The sequence below is a fragment of the Leptonychotes weddellii genome, chromosome 9 (assembly GCF_054177405.1).
Source record: "Leptonychotes weddellii isolate Sample4059 chromosome 9, ASM5417740v2, whole genome shotgun sequence".
NCBI classification, from domain to species: Eukaryota; Metazoa; Chordata; class Mammalia; order Carnivora; family Phocidae; genus Leptonychotes; species Leptonychotes weddellii.
Genome location: NC_138377.1, coordinates 38,855,486 through 38,875,732, shown reverse-complemented (window position 1 = coordinate 38,875,732; position 20,247 = coordinate 38,855,486). Strand labels below are relative to the sequence as shown.

The 20,247-nt window shown below is 40.2% G+C and overlaps 1 protein-coding gene across 1 annotated transcript in view; it reads left to right on the top strand.

The window, feature by feature from the left end:
- The window catches only part of PELI2 (pellino E3 ubiquitin protein ligase family member 2), a 180,603-nt gene that overhangs the window by 48,167 nt on the left and 112,189 nt on the right, over positions 1-20,247 (top strand). The window contains exon 2 of the mRNA XM_006736047.2: positions 3,946-4,075. Within this exon, the coding sequence (XP_006736110.1) occupies positions 3,946-4,075 (130 nt within the window). The remainder of the gene's footprint in view (positions 1-3,945; positions 4,076-20,247) is intronic.

The following is a 20,247-nucleotide window of genomic DNA, read 5'->3' as shown; positions in this document are numbered from 1 at the left end:
AGGAGAACATGGAATGGGAGGTGAGGCTCAGAGTGAGACCCAGGGTCAGGGGCTGGCTTGCATTTACTTGTTGGAGATGGATAAGGTCCCCAATGACCCGGTCTTTTCCAGATCATGGTAGCACATTTTTGTCTTAATGAACTGGCCTTTTAACTGCTTGAACACTGTGAATTCTGTCTCCAGTGAACAGCTTTCTCCTGTTCCTGGGCCTTCTGCCTGTGACTAAGAAGGGGTGAGAAGGGGTTATTTCTTTAAATGGTTGCATTTTCTGGGGTCTGTCCTTGCCTTCTGGTCCTTGACTTCTTTATTTTGCACTTTCTTGGGCATATCTCATTTACACTCATGATTTCAGCTGCCACACTTGTAGCGTAAAAGCACCTGGACTGTAAGTTCTCTCACCTCCCACATGGCTTTCCCTGGATATCCCCGTAATTCCTGTTCTGCTTCCTAATATTGCCCCCTCGCCCCCCAGCCGAGGCCAGAAGCCCGTATGCCATTACCTTTCTCTGTTCCTCCACCCTGTGCAGCCAAACAAGTCCCCAAGTACTATTGATAGTGGTCTTCAAAACCACGGCTGCAAGTGTGCATCCCTGTGCTGCTCTGACACCTACTTCTGGAGCCCTGCACCGGAACTCCAGACTTGGAAACTCACGAGACTTAGGCGTGCATCATTTGGTATAGCTTCCCTGGAGATTCTGAGGCTTACCTGGCACTGAAAACAACGCTCTGAAATGTTCATCTCATCTTCTGACACCTTTCCTCGCTGCTTTGGTTTAGGCTGTTAACGTTTCCTGTAGCTATCAGGACCAGTTACCACTGACGACGTGGCTCAAGACAGCAGAATGGATTCTCACGGTTCTGGAGGCCTCCATTCTGGAACCATGGTGCTACCAAGGTCGTGCTGTTGCTGGGGGCCCTAGGGGGCGGGGTCCTTCCTTGTCTCTTCCCGTTTCTGGTGGCTGCGGGCGTTCCTTGGCTCGTGATTGTCCAATTCCAGTTTCTGCCTCTCTGTTCACATGGGCCTGTGTGTCTCTTACAAAGACCCTTGTTACTGGATTTAGAACCCTCCAGTAACCTAGGATGATTTCATCTCCAGAGCTTTAACTACATCTGCAAAGACCCTTTTCCCAAAGGATCTGGGACATGGACCTATCTATTTGGGGTCCACCATTCAACCCAATACACTTCCCTATGGTTCGGCTAGTTGTCCCGTCTGATGATCTTGACTCTAATCTGGCTGTCCATCCTGCGCCGTGCTGTCTCAGCATTTACTTTATGTCCAGTCACGTTAGTCCTTTGCATAAATCTTACCGGCTCCCTATTCTCCGAAAAAGCCATACCCTCGTGGAATGCCAGGCTCTTGTCACCTGGCCCCTGCCTTTTACCCTCAGGCCTGCTACTTCTCTTACCTTGAACTTGATGCTCTCACAGTACTGAACTACCTACACTCCTTGCCTTTGTATGTACTATTGCCCTGTATTCCCATTTAGTCTGGTTCACATTTTGAGACCATTCACACATTGTCTCTTCCATGAAGCCCTCCCTGACGCTTCTTCCCACGAGCTTTGTGCAGTAGTTCATTTTGTTGCATACAGGTCTTATCACACTTGTTCTTATGCCTTTCTCTGCTCTTAAGTGGAGAGATCTGAAGACCAGGAAGCTGATATTCATCACTGTAGTTCTAGGACTTGGCATTTTTAATATTGAATGAATGGCCATGTAGCTTCACCTAATTAGAAACTTGTCTCATTGTGACACATGTTTTCGCACCATCACCTTAATTATTTTCAATAGGATTTTTCACCAATCACTGTTTAGCTGTGTTGAGTGAGTAGGTAATCCGTATGTAGATGGCATGGTGTTTGCTTAACCTGCAGTATCTTCTTCTATGCTCAGGAACTCACTTAAAACGTTTCTGCATATGTTAAGGTGGTACTAATTTTCATGCCCCCCCCCTTTATATTAGATAGGACTTTGGGGTTGTAGGTAGCAGAAACCAACTTGAGTTAGCCAAAACTAAAGAGGATGTCATGAACAAGGGTCAGAGTACAACAGGGCCAATAGCAGCCCTGAGCCTCTTCTTTGTATCTGGCCGCTGGTCTCTGTTCATCTGCTTCGTTCCTCACTTCTCTGCCGCTGCATCATGTGACAGGTTGGGACATCCGCACAGTTGGTGCACTTACATCATACAGCTCTGGCCATCCCCAGACACTGGCTGCTTTTCCTCTGTCCCAATTTTGTGTTTTCCACTATGAGCATGTCCTTGGCCAATGTGGGCCAGATACCCACCCCCAGCCATTCAGCTACAGTGTGGTGGGGAGGGTGCTGGCCTGGCCATTTCATTCAGACGTGGTACTAGGGTTCACCTGAGGCCATTAAGGGATGGGTTCCTGAGAAGGGTGTGTAGTCATGAGTCGATCCCTAAAAGGCATCTGACATCCTCTTGCTGCGTTGGATCTTCTCAACCTGCAGTATGTCATGGAAAGATGGGACAGGGAGCTGGGGAGACGTGAGAGGCTCGGGAAACCCTGCCAGATCTCTATGGGGAAACGTTCCTCTAAACTGTTGAGTGTCCTAGCTTTAATTGATTTACATATGTTTCTCATAGAATGTTCATCTTGATTTAAGTGATTTGGAAATATATTAAAACAAAGTAGGTTTATGATGGTGGTTTACTCACGGATGCTTTCATTATAGTAGCAATCACGAATAATGTGTAAGAAAACAGTGCATGTTTTGATCTTGCCTCAGAAAGAAGAGACTTGAAATAAATCATCTCTGTATTCTAGAGACACTTTTATGTAGCTGATGTTCCTTTGTGATGGAAATGGAACAGATTAAAAACACAGCAGGAATAACTTTAAGTGATGATTTAAATCCATTGTCAAACTGTAGCTACTGAATTATAAAACAAAAAAAATTCTTTGTTCTGACTTTTACTGTTCATGAGCCTGAGGGCCCTTCTGCCATACTGCCCACCACGTTTTGGGTGTGGCTCAACGGGAGGCAAAGGCAGGACTTTCAAGTTGAAAAGAACTTCTCCCAAGAAGGGGATGGAGAACAGTCCTGTCAGCGTGGTGACAGGAGACATTGGTCAGAACATACAGGGACCCATTAAATCCAGAGTTAGAAATACAATTGAAAATTAAAAAAAAAAAAGAACAGAAAACAGAAATACCAAGTGCAATCCTGCATTTCTTTTAAACACTGGGATTAGCTTAAGGTACTAATGTGGGAAATCAGCATTAAGGACTTTGTTTTTTTTCCAGATGACTTTTTAAGTTATTTGACAGTTTGGACTAAAACTTTTTTTTTTTTTTTTTTCTGGGCCTCTTTATGGGCAACCTTCTTGTGAAGTCCTGTTTTATGTTTAATTTTCACAAGGTATTTTTGCTCACCTGACAGCTTAAAGGTTCAAATAGAAATGAGAATGAATGTGGAGAATTCAGAAATTTTAAGACTGCAACTAACTGAATTTGGTCTTCTTACAAATAAAGATCCTAAAGACATTAACGTGATTTGGGAGTGAGAGATGAGGTTTAATTAGTATGCTATTTTCTAACTAGTTCATTTAAAAATATTTCTTGAGTGTTTCTCTGGGGTCCATTAGAACAACACTTGCTAAATTGAGCCAGCACTAATCCAGCCTCTGCAGAATTCTCATTTGCTTATTTATACTGTCTCTTTCCAAAAAGATTTGAAGAGTCTGACTTTATAGAATAGGAAACCTATAATTACTTTGTACATCACTCTTAAATTAAGTTTCTGGAAGTGATTTGAATTTCATTACAGCTGAAGTTGGTTTTGCAGCTCATTCCTTCTGTGGGGTGTTTAGTGGGCAATTTTTTTTTTTTTTAATGATCATCCCTGTCTTTTTCTTATTCCATCTTTTTTTTTTTTAACTTAAAAAGTCTACAAATAAATGAACTTTCATCTTTTTTATAGGTATAATGGTGCTTTACCTAATGGAGACCGAGGCCGGAGGAAAAGCAGATTTGCTCTCTATAAGCGGCCAAAGGCGAATGGAGTCAAACCCAGCACGGTCCATGTGATATCCACGCCACAGGCCTCCAAGGTAGGTGGCTCCTGAGGAGTTGGGAAGGCCTTGGTAAGTGGTGACTTGTGGTCACTTCTTGTCTTTGGCTGCTCTTTTTTTTTTTTTCTTTCCAGTTGCTTTTTTTTTTTTTTTTCCTCTTGGTCGGACAGTTTTTCAATCATTGAGGGTACTTTGGGAAGGGCTGTCCTGTGCTTTGTATGTGGAGCCACATCCCTGGCTTTGACCCATTAGATGCCAATAGCACGTCATCCCCACCCCCAACTACCACTGCTGTTGGGACAACCAAACAAGACTCCAAACACTGCCACATGGCCCCTGAGTGGTGAGGTGGGCAAACCCGCCCCTCCTGCCCGCCCCCCCATGATGGACCACTGCTTGGGATATAGTGGAACCAACATATATCAATTTAGAACAGTTGTGGTTGAAAGATAAATGATGTTCTTTATCCTAAAGAGTTTTTGTATTAAGTCTTAGTAGAACCTCATTAAGATTTGTTATTTTCCTTCTGCTTATTGAGTAGTAGTTTTCATATAATCTGCATGTACAGGGAATTGAATTTGGGTGATTATTAGAAAGACTGGAAGTAAACAGAGCTAAGTGCCACAAGAAGTTTACTACATCTCCTCTCATAGGTTTGAAGTATATAAAATGTTAATTTTTAGGACTACTTTATTTTCTGATCTATAAATGGAGGAAAAACCTGAGTTTCCATTCTGGTTGACATGTTCCATCTATTTAGATAGGACAGTTTTCTAATTAAATAAATTAGCATGTAATATAGTTTCCTTTTCTATAAAAATTATATTCCCCTGAAATATTTCATATGGTGCATTGGCTATACATGTTTATCTTAATGGGTTTGGACCATCTGGAATAAATAAGCCTTGATTCCCATTTTTACTGAAAACCCATAGTTCAAAGGGAAATGAATAGCTTCAAGGAAGCATGCATGGTATTTATGTTCTGTCCTAGAAACTGATGACCTTGGTTAATGTTTTTATTAAAAAAAAACCTCCTGTTGCTGTTTCTGAAGCCGTGACATGGGAAAAGTTTGCTAGAATGTACCAATGAAAGTTGTCTTGTATTAATGGGGGAATGGTTAGATCCAAAAATATCATACACCAAGGAAACAGGAAAGATTAATATTTAGCAGCCCAGTTTTTGGCTAGAGAAAGGGAAATAAAGTAAGTTCTAGGAAGGGAAGGACGCTTGATAGGGAAAACAAAGGAAATGAGCTTTACAAAAGATTCTGAGAAAAGAGGAAGTGAAGTAACAATCTTGGAAGGTTAAGGAAGTAGGAGAAATATCTTATAGTCAAAAAATATTTGGAGGATACCAAGACAAAAGTTTTTAAGCATGTGATCAGTGCCAAAAATGTTCTGATATTACAGACCTGGTCCTCACATTTGTCCATGGGTTGGCATTCGTCTTTCCTTCCTCTAGCTTTGTGCCTTTATTTTCCTTAAGCTGAGATTTGATATTGATACAATGGCTTCAGATATTTAAGAACATTTTTATAGAAACCTTTGACTACTCAGGTTTCGTGTTGTGATAGAATATGAAATACAGCTGGAATTTGAAGTAGACCTTCTGGTAGTTCCTACCAGAAGATCAGTGGCTTTTCCTTGTTCGTTACCCACCTCCATCGGCTCCAATTTTAGCTTTTTATAAAACTTTAACCTTTTATACCTAGATTTTACCTGAAGTCCTTTAAGTTCTAAAACTTTTGGTCTCAATCTGTGTTTATGGTCTACATTATTAGTTAGGGGAATTGGTCTTTGGTCTTGTAACCTGGGAAAAACCTATATTCTCAGGGCCTCGGTTTCCTTCTCTACAAAACGAATGAGTTGGCTGTAGACAGGAGCCATGCCGAGTCAGGCAAGATACTTTGGTTATAAGCAACACATGATTCTGTGCTTGAAAAAAAAAAAAGGCAAAAATGGAGAAATTATTTAAGGTTATAGGGTAAGAACAGTTCAGAGAGGAGAACCAGACTATCATATCAGCAGGGGTTAATACAGACATTCTTGAAAGAGTGTTGTAAAATGACTTGGCTCTACCTTCTGTCTCTCTTTGAGGTTTTTAATTGTCAGGAAAGGGACTCTAGTAGGCCTGGCCGGGATCAATCAACTATGACCAGACACACTTACTGTGAGCGAATCAAGTAGCCCTTACTGCCTTTTCCTTCTGCATCTTACTCCTCCTGGTACCTTGTACATCGAGGGCCTCCTGCACGGGACTCCACCCTACCTGAGCCTAGCACCTCGGTCACAAATTCCTCACTCCTCTGTTCCCACTCCTGGTCAGCTGTGTCTTTCCCCTCCTGTTCTACCTGCTCTGTTGACCCCCAGACAAAGTCTCTTTAGACATTTAACCTTTCCTTCAAATGTTTCTCCTCCTGCCTCACCTGAACTGAATGCTGATTCCCCGCCCCCCCCACACCGGTATAGTCTTTTTCCTCTTTTCTCCCGTCCCTCCAATCTTTCCAGTTTATGGAACTAGAATGATTTCATTCTGCTTCCATTTCAGACTGTTCTTTAACCCTGCATTATTGATATAAGCTGCCTCTCCCCCTGCGTCTCTTGACCTCACTGACCTGCACTCCACTCTTTTGCATATTTCAGTGATTGTGTACCTCATCGCATCTGTTTCCCCTAACCTGTGTTAAACCATACATTGGCATCTGTGGGTTATAATACTTTAACTCTTCCAGTTTGACTGTCCCTTCACTTTTCCCACTTACATAGTGTACCTTAGAGTCCACTGTCGCTTGAAAGTGACCATACTCTCCAGTACATTCTTACTTGTATATACACAGCTTTCTTTTATTTATTTATTTATTTATTTATTTATTTATTTATTTATTTATTTTTGAGAGAGAGAAAGTGGGGCAAGGGGCAGAGGGAGAGGGAGAGAGAGCATCTTCGGCAGGCCTCATGTCCAGCTATACACAGCTTTCTTATCTAATCTTAAGACCTCTACCCCTTCAGCCTGTCCTTGGCTCGTTGTTAGCCCACTTGGGTTTTCCAGTTATGTGCTGACTTCACCCTGGATTCCTTTTCTCTGGTGCCTGTTGGCACCCCTCTTGGTGAGTCCCTGCCTCCGGGCCCGTCCCAGGCCCTGCTGGCCTGTTTTTGCTTCTTTCTTGCTCACCCCATTTCCTGTCAGAATGCCAGGGATTGTGGTGTACTTGGCAAAAGCTATTGGACCTGAATCAGCCGTGGTTTGTCTGCTCTGAAATTTCTGATTCTGAAATATGGGTAGTGAAAGGGTCCTCTTTGTTTTTTTGTTTGTTTTTTTTTTTTAAATCTTTTTTTTTTTTTTAAAGATTTTATTTATTTATTTGACAGAGAGAGACACATTGAGAGAGGAGCACAGGCAGGGGGAGTGGAGGGGGGAGAGGCAGGCTCCCCGCTGAGCGGGGAGCCCGATGCGGGGCTCGATCCCAGGACCCTGGGACCATGACCTGAGCCGAAGGCAGACGCTTAACGACTGAGCCACCCAGGCGCGAAAGGGTCCTCTTTGATTTGGACTTGTAAACGGGAGACCTAGAAGGGCAGGTGTGGTTACCATTGTTAGTCAGAAGGCCAAGTGCTGATATTCTATGTTGTTTCTTCCCTCTGCCATGCAACCTGGGGCACACCAAGGTGTACCCCCTTGTGGATAGTAGTGGCTGCTGGAAAATGGGGCCTCTTAGTGTTCCGTGCATGCCCCTGTCCACGCAAAGTCCGAGGAGGACAGCAAGGACGTGCCATTGTTGTGTCATCTTGGTTTTGTATACTCGCTCCTTGTGTGCGTATTTGCTCTTGAGATAGCAGTACTCAGATATTTCACTTAGTTCATCATTGTTTAAAGAAAACCTAAAATAAAACCTTGTTTTACTTTTGGCAGTTCTGTTACATAGACATAGGGCATTTAGCAATTTATTCACCATTCATTTATTCAACAAATATTTATCTAGCACTTTTCTGTGGCCAAGCGTCATGCTAGGGATTGGATCTACTGCAGCGTGCAGACCTTGTCTGCATAGAGCGAATTGTCTAGTGAGGAGGCAAACAGTAAATTTCTCATGTGAATACATGCTTAACTGCACGTTGTGAGAAGTGCAGGGCAGGAAAAGACGATGGAGCTGTGAGAACAGGGGTGGAGGGGGGAGCTTGAATGGGGTAGACAGGGCAGGGCCTCTGAGGGCACTTGAGCTTCGAGATGAGGGGTCAGGAGGAGTTACGAGAGCAGAGCGATCTGGAACAGAGATTCGGGTTTTTTTTCTAAAAGGAAACATTGAAGGGTGTTAAGTAGAGGACGTGGTGTAATCAGACTGAGAATTTAAGTCATTTTTTGTTTGGTCATTTCCATTTAAGGCTGTGGGGCAACTGTTGTGCTCCTAACCAGTAAATAGGATGGCGGTGGTGATGGTGACTATTTTGGTAGCAACATGGTTTAAATTTAGCGACATCACTGCGGGGAAAACTCTTCATCATGGTTTTCCCTTGTAGGCTGTGCTTTATTGAAATCTCCTTTTTTGGGCATTTTTACTTTTTAAAAGTGACAGGCTATCCCTTTGTTCCAGTTGGCATATTTCAGAATGGAAAATATCCGTGGTCTTGGAGTGACAGTTTAAAGAGAAGTCAGAACCGTTTAATGTGATCGTTGCCACCAGGACCGCTCTTGAGCTGTTGGCGCTGCAATGGCTTTCCTGGTTGATACTGACACTCTTCTTTATCAGTGAATGATACAGTAGCAATTGAGATGGGATAATATAAACTTCAACGTAAACTCATTAGTTCAAGCTGATTTTGTAGGCTGTAGTGGGGTCTGCTTTGGAAGTATTGTCTGTCCAGCAGTGGGTGGTCTGTCTGTCTGCTGCATGGCTATTCAGAAGCTGCAGCCTTCGGTGCTTTAGGAAACTCCTGTTTATCATTATCCTCAGACTGTTTAATGCAGCTTTTAAGTAGGTTTTTTTTTTTTTTACTTTGTTTTCTTTCATTGTTAATGGACTATAATTCTTGGGTTAGTGGTATCTGGTGTTCTGATGTTTATAAGTTCCAGAAATTCGTTTTATTGTAAAGGGGCAACAAAGTTTGGATAAGTCTTGTCCTTGTAGACACCATAAACATGAATATTCTGAATCTGGCAGAAAAAAATTAGTAATAAACTGCAGCCCACAATATCTTTGGGTCCTATACAGGAATACCAACCTAAGATAATTTGTATTTATAGAATGGAATCCATCTTAATGATTTTAACAAGATATAAACCCAAACAACCTAAACTTATGCCTCGAGGAACTAGAAATGGAACAACAAACTAAGCCCAAAGTTAGGAGAAGGGAGGAAATACCAAAGATCAGAGCAGGAACAAATGGAGAGGGGAAAAAAGACAATAGAAAAGATCAACAAAACTAAGAGCTGGTTTTTTGAAAATTTAAAGATGAATCTTTGGACTCACCAAGAAAACAGGGCTCAAAATTAGACATTACAATTGCTACCACAGAAATAAAAAGGATCATAAGAAATTACTTGGAACAATCATAGGCCAACAAATTGATCAGTGTAGAAGAAATGGATAAATTCCTAGAAACATACAACCTACTGAGACTGAGTCATGAGGAAATAGAAAATCTGAACAGACCAACTACTAGTAAGGAGATTGTTTAGGGGTTTGATTGCTAATTGAAAGTACAGGACCAGAAGCCTTCACTGGTGAATTCCACCAAGCATTTAAATAAGAATTAATAGGAGTTCTTATCAAATTCTTCCAAAAAATTGGAGAGGGAATAGTTTGAAACTCTTTTTACGAGGCCAGCATTACCCTGATACCAAAACCAGACAAGGACAGTACAAGAGAAGAAAATTGCATGCCAATATCCTTGATTGAACATAGATGTAAAAATTCTTCAAGTATCAACAAACCAAATTCAACAGTACAATAAAAGGATCATACACCATGATGAAGTGGGATTTATTCCTGGGATGCACGAATGATTCAACATCTGCAAATCAATGTGATATACTACATTAACAATATGAGAGTAAGAGTCATATGATCATCTCAGTAGATTAAGGAAAAACACCCAGAATTCAACATCCATTTATGATTAAAAAATGTTCAACAAACCGGGTAGAGAAGAAATGTACCTCAATATAATAAAGGCCATATGTGACAAGCCCACAGCTAATCTCATAGTCAATGGTGAAAAACTGAAAGCTTTTTCTCTAAGATCGGGAACAAGACCAGGATGCCCACTCTGGCCACTTTTGTTCAATATAGTACTAGAAGTCCTAGGCAGAGTAGTTAGGCAAGAAAAAGAACTAGTCATCCAAATTGGGAAGGAAGAAGTAAAGTGGTCTATTTGCAGATGACATATTATTATGTATAGAAAACCCAGAAGACAACACCAAAAAAAACTGTGAGACGAATTCAGTAAAGTTGAAAGATACAAAATCAGTATCCAAAAATCAGTAACAAACTCAAAATGATCTCATTTACAATTGCATCAGAAAAAATAAAATAGGAATAAGTTTAACCAGGGAGGTGAAAGATGGGTCCAGTGAAAACTATATGATGCTGATGGAAGAAACTGAAGACACAAATAAATGGAAAGATCGTTATTCTTCTAGTTGATGAGCATAAACTAACATGGATGTCCATACTACCCAAAGCAATCTACAGATTCAGTGCGGTACCTATCAAAATTCCAATGGTATTTTTCAGAGAAGTAGAATAAACAATCTGAAAGCATGTATGGAACCACCCAAGAACCTGAATAGCCAAGGCAATCTTGAAGAGGAAGAACAAAGCTGGAGGCATCATGCTGTCTGATGTCAAACTGTATCACAAACTTTATAGTAATCAAAACAGGATGGCATTGCCATAAAAACCTACCCCTAGGTCAGTGGAACAGAACAGAGAGCCCAGAAATAAACCCACACATATACGGCCTATTTAATTACAAAGGAGCCAAGAGTAATCAAAGGGGGAAAGACAGTCTCTTCAATAAATGGCATTGGAAAAACTGGACATCCACATGCAAAAGAATGAAACTGGTCCCCGGTCTTACACCATACACAAAAAAACAGCATAAAGTCGATTAAAGGCTTGAACGTAAGACCTCAAACTATAAAACTCCTAGAATAAAATAAAGGGAATGAGCTCCTTGACGTAGGTCTGGCAATGATTGATTTCTTGACACCAGAAGCAAAGGCAAAGAAAGCAAAAATAAACAAGTGGGACTACACCAAACTTTTAAAAAGCTTCTGCACAGCAAAGGAAATGGGCAACAAGATGAAAAGGCAACCTCAAGAATAGGAGAAATAGGATTTTCAAATCCTATATCTGATAAGGAGTTAATATCCAAAATCTGTGAGGATTAAAACTCAATAAAAATCGTCTGACTTAAAAATGGGCAGAGGTTCTGAACAGACCTTTTTCCAAAGAAGACTTCCACATGGCCAACAGGTATGTAAAAAGGTGCTCAGGGACACTAATGATCAAGGAAATGCAAATCAAAACCACAATGAAATATCACCTCATGCCTGTTAAAATGGATGTCATCAAAAAGACAAGAGATATGTTGGCAAGGATATGGAGAAATGGGAACTCTCATGCACTGTTGATGGGAATGTAAATTGGTGCAGCCACTGTGGAAAACCGTATGGAGGTTCCTCAAACCAAACACAGAACTACTCTCTGATCCAGCAGTCCCGCTTTTGAGTGTATATCCAAAGGAGGTGAAAACCGCATCTCCAAGAGCTACCTGCACTCCCATGTTCTTTGTACTCCTCTTTACAATAGCCAAAATATGGGATCAACCTAAGTGCCTATCAGCAGTTTGAATGGTTTATAAAAATGTGGTACATAGTTGACTCTTGAACAACGTGGGTATTAGGAGTACCAACCACCCCCCCCACCAGCCACACAGTTGAAAATTTTCATAAAAGTTTTGACTCCCCCAAAACTTTACTAATACCCTACTCTTAACTGGAAGACTTAACTGATAAGGTAAACAGTCATTTAACACCTAGGCTGTATGTTCTATATGTTATATACTGTATTCTTAAAAGTAAAGCTGGAGAAAAGAAAAGGTTAAGAAAATCCTAAGGAAGAGAAACTACGTTTACAGTACTACCATATAAAAGAAATCTGTGTAAGTGGACCCACACAGCTCAAGCCTATGTTGAAGTGTCAACCGTGTATGTATATACAGTATAATAGTGTTTAGCCACGAGAAGGGACATCCTGCCATTTATGACAACATAGATGAACCTGGAGGGCATTATGCTAAGTGAACTATGTCAGAGAGATAAATACTATTTATCACTTATATCTGGAATCTAAAAACCTGAACCCCTAGAAACAGACTGGAATGATGGTACCAGGGGCCAAAGGATTGAGGATACAGGGAGATGCTGGTCAAAGTATACATACGCTTAAAAACCTCCAGTTACAATTTAAATAACGTTTGGCGATCCTATGTACAGCATGGTGATCATAGTTAATAAAACTGTCTTATATACTTGAAAGTGAAGAGTAGATCTGAAATGTTCTCACCTCAAAAAAGAAATGGTAATTATGTCACACTGTGGGGGCATCAGCTAGGGATATGGTGGCAGTCATTTTGCAATATAGAAGCGTACCAAGTTAACATACCACGTGCCTTAAATTGAATGTTATATGTCAAATACATCTCAAAGCTGGAACACATATAAACCTGTTTCAATAAAAAATTTGAAATAACTTCCAAAAACATTTTATCAAAGAGTATTGTTAAAGCAAAGGAAAAAAGAAAAGGTTACTTGAAATACCAACAACATACTGCATAGTTTAAAATAATTTTCTGATTTAGTATTTATTGAGACTTCAAAAAAATAACTCTTATCTGAATGCAGCGTGGCAGTTTAGAGTTACAGTCTGGATTGTTGCAAAACATATATTAGATGAGAGAACAATTTCTTGGAAAGCTTGTAAATCAGGGCAGTAAAATTCCAGTCGTTATTGACAAAGCTGCAACCATTTCACATAGAAGTGGTTTAACAATTTACTTAAAATACAATATTCAAGACTTTGAAGATAGCTGATGGTTTTTGATTTCATGGAGCTGGAAGGAACAAAGTCTGAAATATATTAAACTTTACTGTCACTCAAGAAAAATGGTTTCAGGGAGCTGGGCAGCTTGTGGCATTATTGATGCAAACGTTTGGAAATCAAAGACCTGAATATTCACTTTAATAGAAACTGTGAGATGGCATTTAGATGATTAAATACTTCAAGAGATTTGGCTTTATTACATGCTATTCTAACCATTCTTCTTTGGTTTTAGGAGAAAAAAATTTCAATTATTAAAATGGATAGATTTATTTGACAAATGGGTGGTAACATATATAAAACCAAATGCAGAAAACTGTGATAGAGAAGCAGAGAATATTGGAGAAACAAATTTGAAATAAAGCAAAATATTCCAGGAGAAAAACTATTAAATTATCCAAGTTACATGAGAATACTTATTTGATAACATATCTGAAGAATATAACTGACTTACTTTTAATTAATTAACCTTTGGAGTTTGACCACCTGGTGTTTTCAAAGCACATAGATCCAAGGTGAATAAAATTTTGTAAAAGTAAGCTAAATAATTGAATAGGATAGTCCAATAAGTGGTTTTCATGGCTTAGGTAAGGATAGAAATACTGAATATAAAAACTGTAATATTGGGGCTAGAAAAATATTGAACTGAATGGACACTAGTTCAACAGAATGTAATAGATTTACCATGAGCAACGTTATGTTACAGGAAAATATAAGACTCCATTTACTCCTTAGCTTTCAATTAAATGGGGGAAGTTACTGGAAGAGTTTGGTTTGTCATAGGAAATCCTAGCTCAGACTTAGATGTGACCTTTACATCAAGTAAAGGATCACACCAGTAATATCTAACAATTAACAGATGACTTGGAAATATATTAGCATGATTTGGTGAATGATTGGCACTCTCACTTGCATGACTGGGGAACAATTTTACACTATCTATAGTTCATATTATCCAGACCATGGAATGTTTTAACATTTTTGACTTAAACACTTAAGTTATTACAATTCTGTTTGTTAAATATTAGCACTCCTGACATGAATAATTCTTATAAATCTCTCTAGGTGATTACCTCATTTTATGTTTTACATAGTAGGAGTTTTAACATCAAGAATTAGTTATTAACTGCTGTATTTCTATATATTTTGACTAACCAATGCTCTTATGGTTTTCTAAGTTTTTTCATGGTTTTGCCATTGCAAATAGTAATTTGTGAGCTGTTCTTTTCCCTTTTTTGGTTTAGCTTTGACTTCTGTTCACAAAGTAAACAGTAGCTTTTCTTATTTAAGTACACTTTCTTTCAAATCCCCTAAATGTTGACATCTCTACTAGCTGTGTTTAAGCTAGACAGTTTGACTTGTACCGGTTGAAGATCTCAAACAATAATTGTTTATCACCATTTCTCCATTTAGATTTGTGTGAGAGGCTTAAAGGTAGGTTTTAAGATATTTTATACTGTTCTTAAAATTAAACTTTGACGTATGATTCACAGTGAATAATCCCAGAAAGTTGAAGTTGATTAGAGTATCACATTTGCTATTAACGTAGTTTGGCACTAATATTTTTGTTTTCTCTAATCCTTCTAACATATCTTTTTATCAGTTCAAGCACCAACAACGAATGGAGTTTTTTTGTCTGTGTACAAAATCATCACAAGGTCATTGCTGCTGTCTTTTCTGTTCATTGATATTTAATCTAAATCTCTGCTGTGTGGAATGGGCAGAAGAATTACTGTTTTCTCCCAAAAGATATTTGTGTCTTTTATGTACTTATGATGTGGTTGGCAGTGTAATGCTCCCTCCCCACCAAAGATGCCCATGCCTTAATGTCTGGGACCTGTGAATACCTTATCTCACATGGCAGAGGGGACTTTGCAGATAGAATTGAAGTCATGGAACTTAGAATAGGGGGGTTACATTGGGCCCACCCCAGTAGTCTGTGATAATCACAAGAGTCCTTAAAAGTGGAAGAGGACGGTAGAAGACTCACAGAAATGTGCAGGAAGAAGGGGGGAGGGAAGTTTGAAGCATGAGCGGGACTACACCTGCTATTCCTTGCTTTGAAGTTGGAGGCAGGGGCTGGGAGCCAAGGACTAGGGGCTGCCTCTAGAAGCTGAGAACAGCTCTGGCAGGCAGCAGCAAGGAAACCAGGACCTCTGCCCTATTGTCCACATGGAACTCAATTCTGCTAACAAGCGATGTCCCTGAAAGCCATCTTACCTAGAGCCTTGTAGAGGAACACGACCCCGCTGTCCCCTTGATTTCAGCCTCCTGAGGCTTGGGCAGAGAAACCAGCCAAGCCTGTGGAGCAGCAGGTCTGCAAGATAACAAATCTGTGTTTGGAGCTGCTACGTTTTGTGGTAATTTATTACAGTAGCGTGAGAAAACTTACATGTATACTACTGTGGGAAACTAAACACAAAGTACCTTGTTTTACGGAGCAGCCCGTGACCTTGTATTGGGGGAAATGCAAGGCTGGGGAGGCCATCATGGAAAAGAGGTTTTTGTTTCTTTCCTTTAGTTCTCTTGGGTCCAGAATGCTGGAGCAGCTTGTTGGAAAGATTTACTCCAGCACTCAACAACTTAATTATCAGTGTAATTATCTGCTTTCCTAATATATAATCATTTTACTATTGACTTGATTCACATATTAGTTGGAAAAATCCTATTTAATTTGTGTTGTCCTTAAAGCACACGTCCATTAACGAGGTGCTTTTAACATGTCAGTGTGGGAGAACACTTGTATTTATACTTAAAATTATGCCATTACTCAGACTTACTTGAATTATGCCTGATTCGGGCACTTATACCCATCCTGTCTTTCCATGGAGGAAGAGCATCTTCTGCCTGTAACTTCCCTTTTTTAAAACATGGAATGTGAAATTTGGAAGGAACCTTCTGCCCTCTGACTCCTCATTTTACACACGGGGGACTCGAAGTTCAGAGAAGCCCAGTAAGCGGTCTCAGGTCACCCAGCCAGATGGGGTGCCCAGGACCCAGGAATATCAGTCTGTTGCTGCAGCTAGCAGGTGGAGAGTGCTCTAAAGGACAGGAACCAAGCTGGATATTCTGCTCCTGATTCTCTAACCTCCTAGGAGTGTGGTTTGGAAAGTCCATTTATTTCTGAACTAGGAATGCTGTAATGATAAAATAAATGAATATGGTATTTGTTAGTAAAAGTGGAAGTTGCTTTGGCAACTTAAGGATTATCAGCACTGTTAGGACAAGCTGTCCAGTCTGGAATCAGCTCTCTCCAGAGAGCGCCGTCTCTACAAAAGGCACCACGGTGGAGGCTTGCATTTAGTAGCTGGTTTGTTTGAAGTGGTACTTACAACAGCAAGTAGTAAAAGCGACATCAAAATAAATCCTGTGCAGCTGAAAAGAAGTCATGACCTTGGAGGGAGGGTCACAGAGGTATCATGGACTGTCTTCAATTTGCGGCTGGCCTCTTTTGTCACACTTTTGCCTTTCACATTGCAGTGTGCTGTTGACCTTGTCTTTTGTGAAAAAGTACTTCAGGCCCTTTGAAGTCCTGTGCTGCTGACTGATGCACAGAGAAACCTACTTACAAGCGTTTTATTGATCACACCCATGTCAGCCGCAAGGCGTGAATATGTGGCTTTAGGAAACTTTGGGTTTTTTCTTACCAGAGTTGCCTTAATGGGCGCTTAGTGGAGTCCAGCCGCATTAGCTCTCCGATGGGTAAGCTCGTTCTGGCTTGGATCTTTATCCTTACTTTGCTGCCAGAGGAGCCCTGTGGGAGTGGTTCTGTCTTCTCTTGTGTTGCAGCCTGACGTTCAAGTTAAATTCCCTGGGTGGCCCTGTTTTCCTTCACCTACACCTTTGACATTCTCATTTCTTAGAATGTGCTCTAGCCTTGAATACTAACCTATAGTCCCACCATCCTCTAAAACATGGCCCAGATGTCCTTTCCCCTAGGAACTCTCTGATACCCGTCACTCCTAGCCTCAGTGAAAAGTCCTATTGTGGACTAAGTTCAAAAAAGTGTGTGTGTGTGTGTGTGTGTGTGTGTGTGTGTATCTCCACGGGAGTTCTACGCTGTGTTAGAGTTGTTGGTGTTCTGTCTTGTCATGCTGGAAAGCAAGTCCCTTGAAGGCAGGGGTGGTCTGTCCTGTCTATTCCAAGAGCCCAGCCCAGGTTGCTGAATGAGTAGCCAAGTGCTGTGGCCTCCTTGGGCACGGGGTGGGACAGCTGGTTGTTCTAATGGGTCACTAACTAATGTGTTCTGTAAACCCACAAGCACATGCACAGGTCCGCTTATATTTCAGGCACATTTAGTAAACTAAAAGTTTGGTTTCCAAATTTTCTCTCTTATAAATAATGTGATAACTTGCTCTGTACAAAATTTGTGTTAATTTCCGATCCTTTTTTCCTTCCAATCTCAGGAACCACATACTTGAGAGTTTTAGGAAGAAAGTTTTGGTTTTTTTTATTTAATTTTTTCTAAGTTCAGTTGGCCAACATACAGTACGTCATTTTTTTTCATGTTCAGTTAGCCAGAGTATAGTACATAAGTTTTTGTTGTAGTGTTCAATGATTCATTAGTTGCGTATAACACCCAGTGCTCATCCCGACACGTGCCCTCCCTAATACCCATCACCTGGCTACACCATCTCCCCACCCCCCTCCCTCTGTAACCCTTCAACAGACGAATGGATAAAGAAGATGTGGTCCATATGGAATGGAATATTACTCAGCCATCAGAAAGGATGAATACCCACCGTTGGCATCAACATGGATGGAACCGGAGGGGATTATGCTAAGTGAAGTAAGTCAAGCAGAGAAAGACAATTATCATATGGCTTCACTCATATGTGGAACATAAGGAATAGCATGGAGGACCACAGGGGAAGGGAAAGAAAACTGAATGGGAAGAAATGAGAGAGGGAGACAAAGCATGAGACTGTTTTTTGGGGGGTCTTTTTTGGTTTTTTTTAGTTTATTTATCTATTCATTTAAGTAATCTCTACACCCAATGTGAGGCTCAAACTCATGACTCTGAGATCTAGTCACATGCTCCTCCGACCAAGCCAGCCAGGTGCCCCATTAATAAGCTTTATAAACTATGAGAACAAGAATGGAATTAAAGTGTGGGCTTTAGAGTTTCGACTTCCTGAATTCCTAGTTTCCCCCATTCACTACCTGGAGACTCACTTGGGCAAAATACTTTTCTGTAGCTCACTTTCCAATTTTTTATAAAACAGATTTAGGTCCATATAGGCCAACTTATCCTGCAATAACAACTCCTCAATCTCCGTGGGTTTTTGGCAGCCCAGTGTACTTAGTATTCATGTTGCATGGCCATTGTGGATTAGCACAAGGGAAGGGTTCATCATGGGAATTCAGGGATCCAGATAGAGGGTGCATCTTGACTTCTATTTCAAGGATTGTGGGGGGACGTAAGCAAATACAACTTTTTTAAAACTTCTGCCTAGAGGTGACCTACTTGGATTTCACTGGCTAAAGCAAGTCTTAGGGCCGACTGAGTTCAAATGTTGGGTTGCATAATCCTTTTGCAGAGAGAGGCATCAAAGATTTGCAGATGGTCGTGCAGTCTGCCTCCAGGTTGTGGCTCATGAAGGGAAATACTTGGAATGTATAACATATAGCTAGCACATGGTAGCAATTGATGAATGTGAGCTCATGTTAGAGATTGGTTTCTCTGGGAAGTATTAATTGTCTGTTATAAGAAGATATAAATGGGCTTAGGATAGGATGACACCTAGCATCCAGAGTAAATTATTGGCAATTTGATTGTATATTTTAAAAAAATTTCTCTTTAAAATGCACTGACTAAAAAAACTACAGCTTCATGATTTGATTATAGGTTTTCTCTGTAAACTTCACAATTTAAATTTATCATTTTTTGAAAGGAGGTAAACACTTTATTTTTTTATGTTATGTTAGTCCCCATACAGTACATCATTAGTTATTGATGTAGTGTTCCATGATTCATCGTTTGTGTATAACACTCAGTGCTCACTGCAATACATGCCCTCCTTAATACCCATCACCGGGCTAACCCATCCCCTCACCCTCCTCCCCTCTGAAACCCTCAGTTTGTTTCCCATAGTCCATAGTCTCTCATGGTTTGTCTCCCCCTCTGAATCCCCCACCTTCATTTTTCCCTTCCTTCTCGTAATGTCCTCCGTGCTATTCCTTGTGTTCCACATATGAGTGCACCCATATGATACTTGTCTTTCTCTGCTTGACTTACAGAGCACAGTAACAAAGGGTTAATGAGTAGTTTTTGATTTATCAACCCCACTAACCTTGAAGATCAGTGTATTTCCTTACCGGAAAATGTACTCAGAACATTTTGATAAGCCATTCTTAGGTGAAAATGCATCTGTCCCGAATCTGTTTTGGTTCCTCACGCAATCTTCAGACTGCCAACATTCGTTTCATTCCTTGCTTTTCGAACAAAGGAGTAGTTCTGTATTTTTTTGGTGTAGAGTTAAACCTTTGTTTCACATGAATCATTTAGGTTAGAAAACCCCTTTTAAGTCTTTCCATAGTGTCTGGTTGACACTAACATGAATATCAGTTTTTTTTTCCCCCCAACACTTAAAAAAATTATTGTACTCTGCAATCTTGTATCATAAACCCAAGAATACTATTTTTAAATTTCTAAATACCACTGATACATAGGTTTTATGAGCGAGGTAGAACAAATGTTAGGAGAATGGGAATTGTGGTAAACAGATCTTACCTAGTTTTTTAAGAAAAGACTTTCTCTAGGGTACACAAATCATAAGTATAGAGTTTGATGGATTTTCATTAAGTGAACACACCTATTTAAGCAGCACCCAGGAGACCCCATTGTTTTCTCTCCTAGTCACCACACACTGTTGCAACCAAACCCTGTAGCCTGGTTTTCTGTTGTACTTTATAGAAATTGGATCTGTAGTGTGCACATTTTTTATTTTTTTCATTAGCATGATGTTTATGAGTGAAATATCCCACATTGGATAGGTTTGTTCATTGCTATACAGTATTTCATTGTATGAATATTCATTCTCTTATTCAGTATGCATTAAAGTATTAATCACACTAAAATTTCAGTAAAGTTTTTGTAAATTAAA